General features: G+C 49.9%; 1 protein-coding gene across 4 annotated transcripts in view; it reads right to left on the bottom strand.

Moving 5' to 3' along the window:
- The window catches only part of PPP1R12B (protein phosphatase 1 regulatory subunit 12B), a 142,135-nt gene that overhangs the window by 13,195 nt on the left and 116,710 nt on the right, over nucleotides 1-12,230 (bottom strand). For 3 of the 4 annotated variants that reach the window (XM_068995935.1, XM_068995938.1, XM_068995939.1), the window contains 5 exons: nucleotides 3,924-3,940; nucleotides 3,301-3,448; nucleotides 2,148-2,252; nucleotides 1,827-1,880; nucleotides 413-463 (listed from right to left, as the gene is read on the bottom strand). In XM_068995935.1, coding sequence (XP_068852036.1) covers nucleotides 413-463; nucleotides 1,827-1,880; nucleotides 2,148-2,252; nucleotides 3,301-3,448; nucleotides 3,924-3,940 — 375 coding nt within the window. Of the gene's footprint in view, nucleotides 1-39; nucleotides 81-412; nucleotides 464-1,826; nucleotides 1,881-2,147; nucleotides 2,253-3,300; nucleotides 3,449-3,923; nucleotides 3,941-12,230 lie in introns of all 4 variants that reach the window. The other variant, XM_068995936.1, reaches the window with a different exon arrangement.

Below are 12,230 nucleotides of genomic sequence, written 5' to 3'. Positions count from 1 at the left end.
CAGTGTGCGTGAGCTCAAAAGCCAGCTTTGTCTTCTTACCCATCCGGAGAGAACCTCAGTGGCTTAACTTGGGCTGCAGACTAGTCAGAGCACAGGGGGTCAGCACACTGGAACTCAGCGATGCCACAAAAGGTTAGTTTGGGAAGGCATTTAAGGAGAACAGCTTTCACCATTCTCGGATCAAACAGCAGAACAAATCAAACATAGGAGCAATCAGATGAATGAGAACAGGACAGTTTATTAGCATTTCATGTTTGGAGAACAGGGCCATTAAAGCAAGTTCTGACTGCAGAAAGGAAAATGAGATCCTTCCCCTGGACACCTTTAACATCCTCCTCCTGGGTGACAATCCCCAAAGATATGAATACAAAGCATAAAAAATGGAATAGACACAGTGAAGATTATTTCTTACCTTCATTTCCTCCTCCATTTCAGAGAGTTTCCGCTCCAGGGCTCGCTTCTCCTGTTTACAAGGATTCATAACAAAGAGGGTCACATGGATTTAGAAGAAAAATTTACAGTATGTTTTCTTTTAAAGAAAAACAAGAGTCTTGTGTTTCTGTAGCAGCATTCCCTGAAGAGCACCCCAAAGCAAGGCAGAAGTTACAACCAGGAGCTGATCAGATGGGACAGGGAAGCTGGCAAACCAGCAGGGATACGTGCTGGGCCTGTTTGGGCAGATCCCAAGCTCTATTCATACCCCTAATGAAATTCTCCCCCATTTTCAGTGATCCCAGTTCTCAGGAGTTGCTGATGTAATGTGATTTTGAGCTCTGTAGGTGAAGCCATGGATTTATACTCCACTAAAAGTGGCAACGAGAAAAGTCACTGAGCCACTCAAATAGGAAACAGAACAAGGAAATTCCCTGCCTGGAAATCCTTTCTCCCAGATAATCCAGGGCTGCAAAGCTGACTGCTTTCGGTGCATTTTGAGAAGTGAGGATTAGACTCTGCCATGTGAGTGGCCTCAGCTAAGCCCGTGCCAAGGAGGGCAGATCTGGACTCCTTCAGTGACTTTCCCAACACGAAGGGGCTCAAACTGCTCCAGGGACATGCCCTGAGAAGCAGGAAGTGGGAAACATGCATCAAGAACAGGATTTACACTCTCTGCCCTGCTCCTTTGCCCTATACAAGGAGCTGTGAGGCCAGGAGAGTGAGGAAAAGGCAGCTTCTGAGTGTGCTGTGGATGATGAGTTCTGAGTCACTTTTTGCCCACAGCATGGTTCATCCAGGGATTCATCAGTGCAAAATGCATGAGCCATCCTGGAAACAGTTAATGCACCTTCACTGAGAAGAGCTGGACACATTTTTACTTTCTAATTCTCAGGATCCTGTATTTGTGGCTGTTGTGATCCTAATTCAACAAAAGTTATGCAGGATGTTGCCCTGACTTCAACAAGGCCAAGTTCAAGGTCCTGTCCCTGGGTTGGGGCAATCCTTGGTATTAACCCAGGCTGGGGGATGAAGGAACTGGGAGCAGCCCTTCCAAGATTTTTCCTTGTTCCTCCACCTCCCCAAACCAGTCTTTATTTGTAAGGATCGAGAATGTTTTAAAGCGAAATAGACCAACAATCCCTCAGTGTGATACAATCCACTGGTCTGCAGCTGCTTAAAACGAAAGAGAGGAATCAGAATGAAGCTGATGTGCAAAGAGAGCAGCAGAGTCTCAGGCCCTGGAAAGGTCAGAGCACAATTATCACTGTGCACTGCCCCTCAAGGCAAAAATACAACTTATCTCTTAATTAACGCTTCCCTTCTAGAAATGAGTGCCCTGCACAGCAACACAAGGAACAAGCTGTGACTCAGAAGAAAGCAGAGACACGTACCCTCTTCTCCATCTCCAGCATGCTGGACCGGTCAGAAGTTTTCTCCTGTTTCTGCTATGGAAATTAAAAATAGAAAGTGATTAAACCCGAGAGCACTCACGGAGTGCTGCACAAAGGCCAAGACAGCCCACAGATGTTCTTGCTTGGGATGCAACAAGTTGATTTACAAAATTACTTGCTTATTTCTGTCTCCTCTATGGCACCTTCCCTCCCAAGAACACCCTCCTAGGAGCTTCCCTCCCTTTCCCATCCTGGAACAAGTGTTGGTTCGTCATGGCCAGTGCTCAGTTTTTTCCAGTTGGGACCTGGATTTTCCCTTACCTGGGCTGCTTTTTCCAACTTTGCTTTGATATCAGCCAGCTCAAGCTGGGCTTCTTGCAGCTTTGACTTCAGCTTTTGATTTTCAGACAGGGCGCTCTCGTATAACTGAAACGCAGAACAAGAGCTCAATTAACCAGGCTGCTCCTGGTTAATTAACCCCATTCCCCCATGCTGCTCTGAGCAGACGTGTGCCCTCAGCACTGAGATGAGGGGTTCACTTTGCTCCCACACATCAGGAGATGAGAAGGGAAAACAAAACCAACTTGGATGCTTTACTTAAGTTTTCATAATTAATGAATAAGAAATAAGAAAACTGCTGTTGAATTTTGTAGGGAGTTTAAAAGCAGCCAAAAGGCAAAAAAAGGCATGGTTTTAATTTAGGTAATTCTTTGCTCACAGGATGGTGAGGCCCTGGCACAGGGCCAGAGAAGCTGTGGCTGCCCCATGTCTGGAAGTGTCCAAGGCCAGGTTGGACCGGGCTTGGAGCAACCTGGGACAGTGGAAGGTGTCCCTGCCCATGGCAGGAGGTGGAATGGGATGAACTTTAAGGTCCCTTCCAATCCAAACCACTGGATTCTCTGAAACAGAGAAAATGAAAATAAACATCTTCTCTTTCTTCCCACTGTTTCTTGGGGCCGGTTTCTGCAGCAACAGGCAGGTTCTGTGGTGTGTGCAGATGATGCCTTAGGATTTTAGCTTTTATACTTTTCATATATTTGTAATCCTGCAATTCTTTAGTGTATAACTCTAAACTCCATATACAGTGCTAGCTGCTGTTCTCCCATTTTGGTCAGACAAAACAACTCCTCTCTAGGCCTGAAACACAAGGACACCTCACTGCCTCAAGCCCTGAGAAATGTAAACAAAAGTGAGTTGGGGGGGAGCAAACTTGGGGCAAGTGGCTTCACCACCTGAGTGGTAATTGGAGGATTAACCCCCGATATGCAAATGGACCAAACTCAAGTATGAAAAACCTGTGACCCCATTGTCCATTTCTGGGTGTAGTCCCTGGGGGCTTTTACTGCCCTAGATGTACCTGAAGGCCCTTCAATAAATATAACTGCTTTTTATTCTCTTAATTTTGTCTAGCCTCTGTTTTCATGTAGTCCCAAAAAGGCATCACAGTGACAATAATACATTTAAAAACCCCTACTTTCTTATAGTCCCTGTTGCTCTCCTCCTCTGCCCGGCTGCTGAGGGCGGCGAGCCGGTTCTCCCTGCGGCTGTAGGCACTGGAGCGGCTGGAGGCACGGTCGCTGTAGGACGAGTCACTCGTGGTGGGGTTCGTAGCTGCTTCCAACCTGAAACAGGAGGAAGACTCAGCACTGAGGAGCTGTGGTAACTTGGAACAGCCAGCACAGGGCCCAGCTGGTTGGGACTGGAGGCCGTGGCAGACCCGGCTGAGCAGGGGCTCTGGGATGTGTGGGAGTACCCTCCACTCAGCCCTGGGGACTGCTGCCCAAAACCCAGCAGTCACCACCACTGCAACAACTGGGAAAAATCCCCAGGGTACCAGCCCAGCCCCCCATGGGCAGTGACTTCCCACAAACCTCTCATGTCCATGGTGGGAACGAGCTCCGTTTCTAAGAGGGCAATGAGGTAAATAATTTGGGGAGTAAAGAATAGAAGCAAACTGGAGCCACAGCTGAGCTCAGGAAAGGACCACACAGCCAGAACCAGGCTGGATTTGAAGCACAGGGAATCCTCAAAGCCATACAAAAACATGCTGCCAATAAATATTAAACAGAAAAAAAACTAAAAAAAGAAAATTCTTACCTGGAAAGTCTTTCATGCTGAAGGAAAAAAAAAAAAAAGAAAAAAGAAAAAGGTAATTAATAATGGAGAGAATTAAAGGTTAAATTCAAAAACTGCAGAGTTTCCAGGCAGCAGCGAATTCCTGCCTCATATACCAGCACCCAGCTCATGCCAGGCTACACAGAGATTTCCCAGCCCAAACTGAGAATCTCCAATCTCTGCCTGAATCTTCAACTGCTTCAGCTCCTCCAAAGCATTTATCTCGCCTACCTAAGAAATCCTGAACCTTGCTGTTCAAATCCTCATTTCCAGAATTGAAATTCCTTCCCTGGAATCCAAACTAATCTATTGTTCCCCTTTTCCAGAGAAGTTATTCTTCCTGACTTCGATCACTGTGCTGTGTGTGATGTGGGTGAGGGGGAATAACAGACACAGGGATCTCCCAGTGGTTGTGCTGAACTTGAGAAAATCACAAACACTCTTCTCTCCATGAGCAAGTACCTCCCCAAGGAGAAAAGCTTTCACCATGGCACAGAGAGACACAACAGCAGCTGCAGGAGGGAGGGAGAAGACCCTTACACCAGGGTGGATGAAGCCTGTGTTGGGTTCTTCTTTCCCCATCAACATCCAAACCTCCGCTGTGCTGTCCTCACGCTGCCTTTGGACATTGAGAGGCTGGAGCGTGTCCAGAGAAGGACAATGAAGATGGGGAAGAGTCTGGAGCACAAGGAGCAGTTGAGGGAGCTGGGGGGATCCAGCCTGGAGAAAAGAAGGCTCAGGGGGGACCTTGTGGCTCTGCACAAGTCCCTGACAGGAGGGGGCAGCCGGGGGGGTCGGGCTCTGCTGCCAGGGAACAGGGACAGGAGGAGAGGGAACGGCCTCAGGCTGGGCCAGGGGAGGCTCAGGTTGGATACTGGGGAAAATTTCTTCTTTAAAGGGTGGTCAGGCCCTGGCAGAGCTGCCCAGGGCAGTGGTGGAGTCACCATCCCAGAAATGTTCAAAAATGTGTAGATGTAATACCAGGGGACATGGGTCAGTGGTGAACATGGCAATGCTGGGGGAATGTTTGGGCTCAATGATCTTAGAGGGCTTTTCCAACTTAATAATTCCATGATTCTATGAATATCCTACAGAGGCTGGATGTGGTAAACCACCATTTCAATAAAGTTTTCTGGATCGAACAGTTCCTTCCTACAATTGCATAAATCCAGTGGTGACAGCAGCACTGTCCCCCAGGACATGCCACACTGGCAGTCACTTCCTCCACAAGGTTTCTGTCTGACAGACATTTACTCAAATTCCAGGTACTTTCCAACTCTTTACGGTCCCTTGAACTGGAAGTTGAGCCCAATATTCCTCTGCTGGTTTATCAATAGCATCATTGTTCTGAGTGAGCACAAACCTCCCACAGGCACTTCCAGCCAATTCCCCGTGCTCTTTTTAATAGAGTCAACACAAAGGACATCACAGAGCAGATGAGGGGTCAGGCTTTTAGTGCCCAGACATGATCAAGCTGCTTGTGCTGTCAGCTACACCAGTAAATCCAGTGCTAATGCCTTGCTGGGAGGCAGATCTGCTGCCTGTCTGGCACTTCAGACCTCCCGCTCCAGCCTGGCACCCAGACAATGCCCCTGCTCCTGGGCAGGGATCTGGGAGTACCATGGAGAGAGGAGTTATGTCACCCATTACACGGAGGAGGAGGGTGGACAAGTGACCCAGCCACCTCTCCACTCAAAGCCTGAGGAGCACAGGGGCAGGTCCCAGAGCATCCTGCCCTGTGCCCAGCCCTGCCTGCTGCTTGCCAGGACACGGCCACCTATTACCTGCACCTGGCTACTGAGTTTTTAATTCATCCTGCCCTAATGTGACCCTCATCTTGCATCCTGATTCAGGATGGGAGGGGCCCCAGGGAGTCTGCAGTGTGTGGGCTCTGCAGCACAGCCTCTGACATGCTGTGCTGTGAGCTGACCAGCAGCAGATAAATGAACCGATGGGACCCGGCACGTGGAGCCCCGCGGATGGACCACACGCTCAGACAAAGCTGCTGCGTGCAGGGATCAAAAGGACAAACCAACCCTACTGTGAATTAGCACATTCTCCCTCCAGCTGTGCCCACAGGGCCACCCTCAGCCAGGCTCTTGGGCAGGTCTAGTACCAACCAAAGCTCCAGGAGGCCATCCTGGTGCAGGCATGGGTGCCGAGCCATGGCAATGGGTCCACCCTGGTATTATTTTACTTGCTCTAATAAAATCTCTCTTCTCTTTTCATCTTACAAGAGAGAAACCTCCCAAGGAAGACAGCAGATGCATTTCCACCATGGCTAAGCCCTGCTGCACCTCCACAAGCCATGTTGGATGCTGTCTGGGAAGCATCTCATGCAACTCAATGCCCAGCAGCTGCCTGATGTCATGACAGGGACACAGCCCTGTTGTCCAAACAGCCGTGGCTTGGGCCATGCTCTGTATGAAACCTGAAGGCAGCAGGTTAGGACACTTTCTGTACAGGTGGTCTCTGGCACAGGGCTGTTGTTAGAAAGACAGACCACAAATCCAACCACATCCTGGGCTCGGGCAGGGCAGGGGGGGATTCTGCCCCTGTGCCCCGCTCAGCTGAGACCCCCCCTGCAGAGCTGCCTCCAGCCCTGGGTTCCAGCATGGGAAGGACCTGGAGCTGCTGGAGCGAGTCCAGGGGAGGCCACGGAGCTGCTCCGAGGGCTGGAGCTCCTCTGCTCTGGAGCCAGGCTGGGAGAGATGGGGGTGTTCACCTGGAGAAGAGAAGGCTCTGGAGAAACCTTGGAGCCTTCCAGTGCCTAAAAGGGTTCCAGGAGAGCTGGAGAGGGACTTTGGACAAGGGATGGAGTGACAGGACAAGGGGGAATGGCTTCCCACTGCCAGAGGGCAGGGATAGATGGGATATTGGGGAGAAATTCCTCTCTGTGAGGGTGGGGAGGCCCTGGCACAGGGTGCCCAGAGAAGCTGTGGCTGCCCCTGGATCCCTGGAAGTGTCCAAGGCCAGGTTGGATGGGGCTTGGAGCAACCTGGGCTAGTGGAAGGTGTCCCTGTCTGTGGCAGGGGTGGGACTGGATGAGCTTTGATGGTCCCTTCTCACCCAAACCAGTCTGGGATTCTAGGATAATACAAAGGATTTCCCGTTTTCAGCCACACACACGCTGATCTCTCCACAGTGTTTTGTTAGATGAGCTTTCAGCATTTGTTTCTTAAACCTCTCAGCAGCCTGACAGCTCCTTTTGAATCCTGGCCCAATGACCCAATCTCCCCTGAAGAGCTGGAGAAGGGAATTACAGTGATTAACAAGGCTCTTGTTGAAAGTTATTTGTGCACTTTATGCTAATCCCCTTCAGTGACGATTTTTGCTATGATGACAAACATCTGGGCAAGTAATCCACTCCTTAGCAAGCCTGAATTTACTTCAGCAAATGCACCTGCTAATGGATTTGAACAGTGCTGGGAAACACCACGTGGCTGGGCAAGGTGATATGGGAACCAGGCAATGAACCCAGGCAGGTCCCTGAGCCAGCCTGGGTACTTGCAGCAAGAGGAAAAAGCACTACTGTCCTTGTTTTTCCTTCAAAGAAATGAGAATTTCCACATGCAGGGAGACTAGGGGCATGCTTCCACAAAGGAAGGGTGGAGTAAGAAAGGAATCACTTTAAACATACACAGCAAAAAAGGGGGAAATCCCCCAGGCTTATTATATTTACAACTTTCCAACAGATGGATGCTGAGATGGATTGGTTCATACAGTGACTGTCTCTGTGTGTTTATAGAGAAACAAAAGTGCCAGATGAGAGGGGAGGATCTGCATCATTCCTGCTGCTGCCAGCATTGAGCAGAGCCACCCTGCAGTAACCTGGAATCACGGAATCACAGCACCATTAAGGTTGGAAAAGCCCTCTAAGAGAAGAACAATGAAGATGGGGAAAAGTCTGGAACACAAGGAGCAGCTGAGGGAGCTGGGAAAGGGGCTCAGCCTGGAGAAAAGGAGGCTCAGGGGGGACCCTGTGGCTCTGCACAAGTCCCTGACAGGAGGGGGCAGCCGGGGGGGTCGGACTCTGCTCCCAGGGAACAGGGACAGGAGGAGAGGAAATGGCTTCAAGTTGTGCCAGGGGAGGTTCAGGTTGGATATTGGGAAAGATTTCTTCCCTGAAGGGGTGGTCAGGCCCTGGCACAGCCACCCAGGGCAGTGATGGAGTCACCATCCCTGGAAGTGTTCAAAATATGTGTGGATGTGGCACCAGGGGACATGGGTTAGTGGTGAACATGGCAGTGTTGGGGCAGTGGTTGGACTCGATGATCTTAGAGAGCTTTTCCAACCTTAGTGACTCTGTGATTCCACCATTCTATGAAGCACTGGAGTAGGTGCTTAACTGAGACATCCCTGCCATTTGTTCAAAGAGTGACAAACATCTTCAGAGGCCACTGGGATGTCACACTGGAGAGGTAGTTTCAGCAGAAAACAGCTTCCTTCCAGCTCAGTTCTGCCCTGTGACCACGGCACCTTTGGAACCCTCTCCATGTGCTTCCAGTTGCTCCATCAGCGCAGCCCCCGCTGGCCCTGCCCGCCCTGGTACCAAATATTCACTGGAATTCCAGCAGCATTGGCTGGCTCCCTGCACTGCCCATGGAAGTGACGAAGGAGGTTGTTTGCTCAGAGATGCCATCCCAGAGCTGGAAATTCCAAGGTCAGAGTGAGAAGGTGAAGGACAAAACTCTCCTTCCTTCATTGCCGGGAAGAGAAGTTGGGAATGAACAGAGGGAATGAAGAGGTGAGGCATCACACGTGCACTTGACTGAGCTGGTGCAAGAAGGGTCTTTTCCTTCCTGACTTTCCTGAAGGAAACTTTTAGGGTTTGAAAGGGGGTGCTGAGAAACTGCTGTATCCACTCCAGTCATCATCAACAAATGCACTCGAGGCTTTTTTATTTCCGTGGCAAATTTGGAGCAGCACTGCAGTTTTGCCCAGATTCTTTTATTTCCCCTGGGATCAAAATTCAACTAGAAACATCAAGAGCCAGGGAAGCATCAAGTTGTGAAATTATCCTTCCATAATTTAAATAGGGTCAGAGCACTGCAGGGGTTGGGCTGGGGGAGACATCCGGGGCTGGAGGCGGCTGTCCTGATTTGGAATCCAGCACGGCAGCCGAGCTGAGCCCCAGCACTGCTGCCCAGACACCCAAGGGGTGACTTCTAAAGGAAAACTAATAAGTACAGAGCACTTGCAGCCTTGGTCACAAGCTTCTGGTAATTCTCCACTCTTAGAGCTCTCACCAGAGGGATCCCATCACCTTCCCTCCTGTCCATGTCACTGGGGGCAGCACATCCAGGTAGTGCTGGGGTGTGGAGGACACTGAAGGGGTTCAGCCCATTTTGCCAGCTCAGAGATGATCCAACCCAGGTGAGCTGGAAAAACATCAGGATCTGAGATGGAACCCAAGAAAAAGGGCAAAGAGCACCATAGAACTGCGGAATCACAGGATGGTTTGGGTTGGAAGGGACCATCAAAGCTCATCCAGTTCCATCCCCTGCCATGGGCATGGACACCTTCCACTAGCCCAGGTTGCTCCAAGCCCTGTCCAACCTGGCCTTGGGCACTTCCAGAAATTTTCAGGGTGCTGACATTGGTCAGTCTCAGGGAAAATGCACAGCTGGGTACTGGCTCCACCCACCCAGATTGCCGGGATGCTGCCAGGAATACCATCCAGGGCTGATTTTAAAAACATACTCAGACTGTGGAGGGCAGGAGCCTTCCCTTAAAAACTCAGAAAATTTGCAGCTGTTGGGAGCTTAGTGATGAATAATTAAAACCAAATTCCTCATGGAAGGTTTCAATAAAATGCAGCCCTGAACTGCAGTGCCAAAAGGGGGATTGGCCGCTGCTCGTGCCAAGGCAGAAACTGCCCTAATTGCTTCCACTTGCGTTCTGTGGCTGAGGTTGGAGCCAGTGAAGGCACAATTCCCTACTATTTACATTTCTTTCAAGAAAAAAAAAAAAAAAAGAAAAAAAAAGAGAAAAAATCAGATGCTTTGGGAACATTTTATGCTTCTTTATCTCCAACTGGCCAATCTCAGGACAGTGTAAACTATTTTAAGGGAGTTGTCAAGGAATTTATTTTGGTGTATTTTGTCTCAGAAATCCTGATCAATGCCTACGATTAATTAACCACCATGTAATGAGACCAATGGGCACAGCTCCAGCCCTGCCCTCCTTTAAGGAACAGGGGACGTTTTAGAAACCCCTCAATTTTATTCTTGTGCTGGCAAATATCCTCTTGATGAGCCATGTTTATTTTAGAAATTAAATATAAAATAAAGCCATCTGGTTTTGGTGTTCTTTCCCTTTTATAAACAAAAGCCACTATGTTCCTGCAGTTACGTAGCTCGGCTGCTCCTACATGAGCTCCAGCGTTGGGCCAGGCTGACGTGTGTTCCAAAGGACAACCTCTCCCTCTTAGGAGCATGGAATGTCCCGAGCTGGAAGGGATCCATGAGGATCGAGCCCAACTCCTGGCCCTGCACAGACACCCCAACAATCCCACCCTGTGCATCCCAGAGAGCCTTGGCCAAATGCTCCTGCAGCTCTGGCAGCCTTGGGGCTGTGCCCATTCATTCCCTGGGGAGCCTGGGCAGTGCCCAGCACCCTCTGGGGGAAGAACCTTTCCCTGATCTCCAGCCTGACCCTGCCCTGGCCCAGCTCCAGCTGTTACACTGGGTCCTGTCCCTGCCACAGAGAGCAGAGATTGAGCTGCCCCCCATGAGGAGCTGCAGCCCCCAGTGGGGTCTGACCTCAGGCTCCTTCAGGCTGAACAGACCAAGTGCCCTCAGCCCCTCCTCGTGTGGCCCCTCCAGAGCCTTCCCTATTTCTGTGTCCCTCCTTTGGACACTCTCCAATAGCTTCAGATCCTTCTTATATTGAGGTGCCCAAAACTGCCCCCCGGACTCGAGGCGAGGCCATGCCAGGGCAGAGCAGGGTGCTGCTGAGGGCAGGGATCCTCCAGGAGCCGGCGCAGCCAGAGCTAAGCTGGAAGGAAGAAAAGCCAGGAGGAGGCTGCCTGGGACACCTCAGATCATCCCTAGTGGGTACAATTCAGGTCAGTGTTCCCCTCCAGCCGCATTTATCATTCCAGTCAGAAATGGCTGGGATCAAGTTTAGTTTTTCAGTGGGTGCAGAACTCGAAGGTCTGGCTGAACTCTGCTTTTGGGAGTTATTTTGAGGTCATTGCCTCCCTCAGAACGCTGCTCCTCTGACCCGAGAGCTGTGGTTTGTGCAGCATCCCATTAGCTCCACCGGTGTGATCGATGTGCTGCTTCCAGCTCGAGCCTGCAATTGTGCAAATGCAAGGGTTCCAAAATCCCATGGATATGATTAATAATCCAGTGCAGCCAAACCACCTCCATGTAACCTCCAACTCCCCAAAGCCTGATGCAAAATATGTTTTCTCAAACTATAAATCAATAAATTTTGCTTAAGAAAAACTGCTATTACTGAAGCATAATATTAAAAGCTTCTCCAAGATGGAATAGTGGCTTTGGCAGCTGGCTGCAGCAGATCCCATCATTTTCAGTACAAACAGTACATATTTAATCAGAAACAAACATCCAGGGCTGTGAGGGACTGACGGCCACATCTCCTGCCATGCCAAACAAGCTACAGTCGGATGCTGGTCTGTGCCATGTGTGCCATGGCCAGCCTGTGGCTCAGTGCTCCAAAACCCTCCCACGGCCCATGGGCTTTCCAGCAGCTGCAGTTTATTCCCATTGTCTCTTGGGGATAAAACTCGCCATGCAAAACATCAGACTGGAGAGTATTTTAATTTAAGAAAGGCCATAATTCTGAAACTCAGGGTTTGTTGCTCTTTTTTCCTTCTAAGGGATCAAATTTTATTGGTGAAAAATTTAATTTTGCAAAGAGACGTGATCTTAGACAAAACTCTCCAGACATGAGGAAATAAAAACTGAGCGGCCAAGTGACATGAGAAGAAAAGATTTCTGCTCCTAAATTTCTTCCAGATGAGAATGCCACAGGTCTGCAGGAATCCCTTCCCTGCCCTGCAAAAGCTCTGGCAGGATGTTCTCAGGTGTTTCATCAGGGACTTAAATACCTCTTGAGCCACCAGTGAGGGTGAGAGCTGCCAACAGCCAACCCGGCAACTTTTCAGCATAAAGTTCACTCCAAAATCCAGTGAACACCTCCACAACAGCACTGTGGGCACAAGCAGCACATGGCAGTGAGACTGGAATCATGGAATCACAGAACTGTGAAGACTGGAAAAGCCCTCTAAGACCACCAAGCCCAACCATTCCCCCAGCA

The sequence above is a fragment of the Aphelocoma coerulescens genome, chromosome 26, assembly GCF_041296385.1.
Source record: "Aphelocoma coerulescens isolate FSJ_1873_10779 chromosome 26, UR_Acoe_1.0, whole genome shotgun sequence".
NCBI classification, from domain to species: Eukaryota; Metazoa; Chordata; class Aves; order Passeriformes; family Corvidae; genus Aphelocoma; species Aphelocoma coerulescens.
Note: the sequence above shows the minus strand (reverse complement) of the source record. Positions and strands in the feature narration are given on the sequence as shown.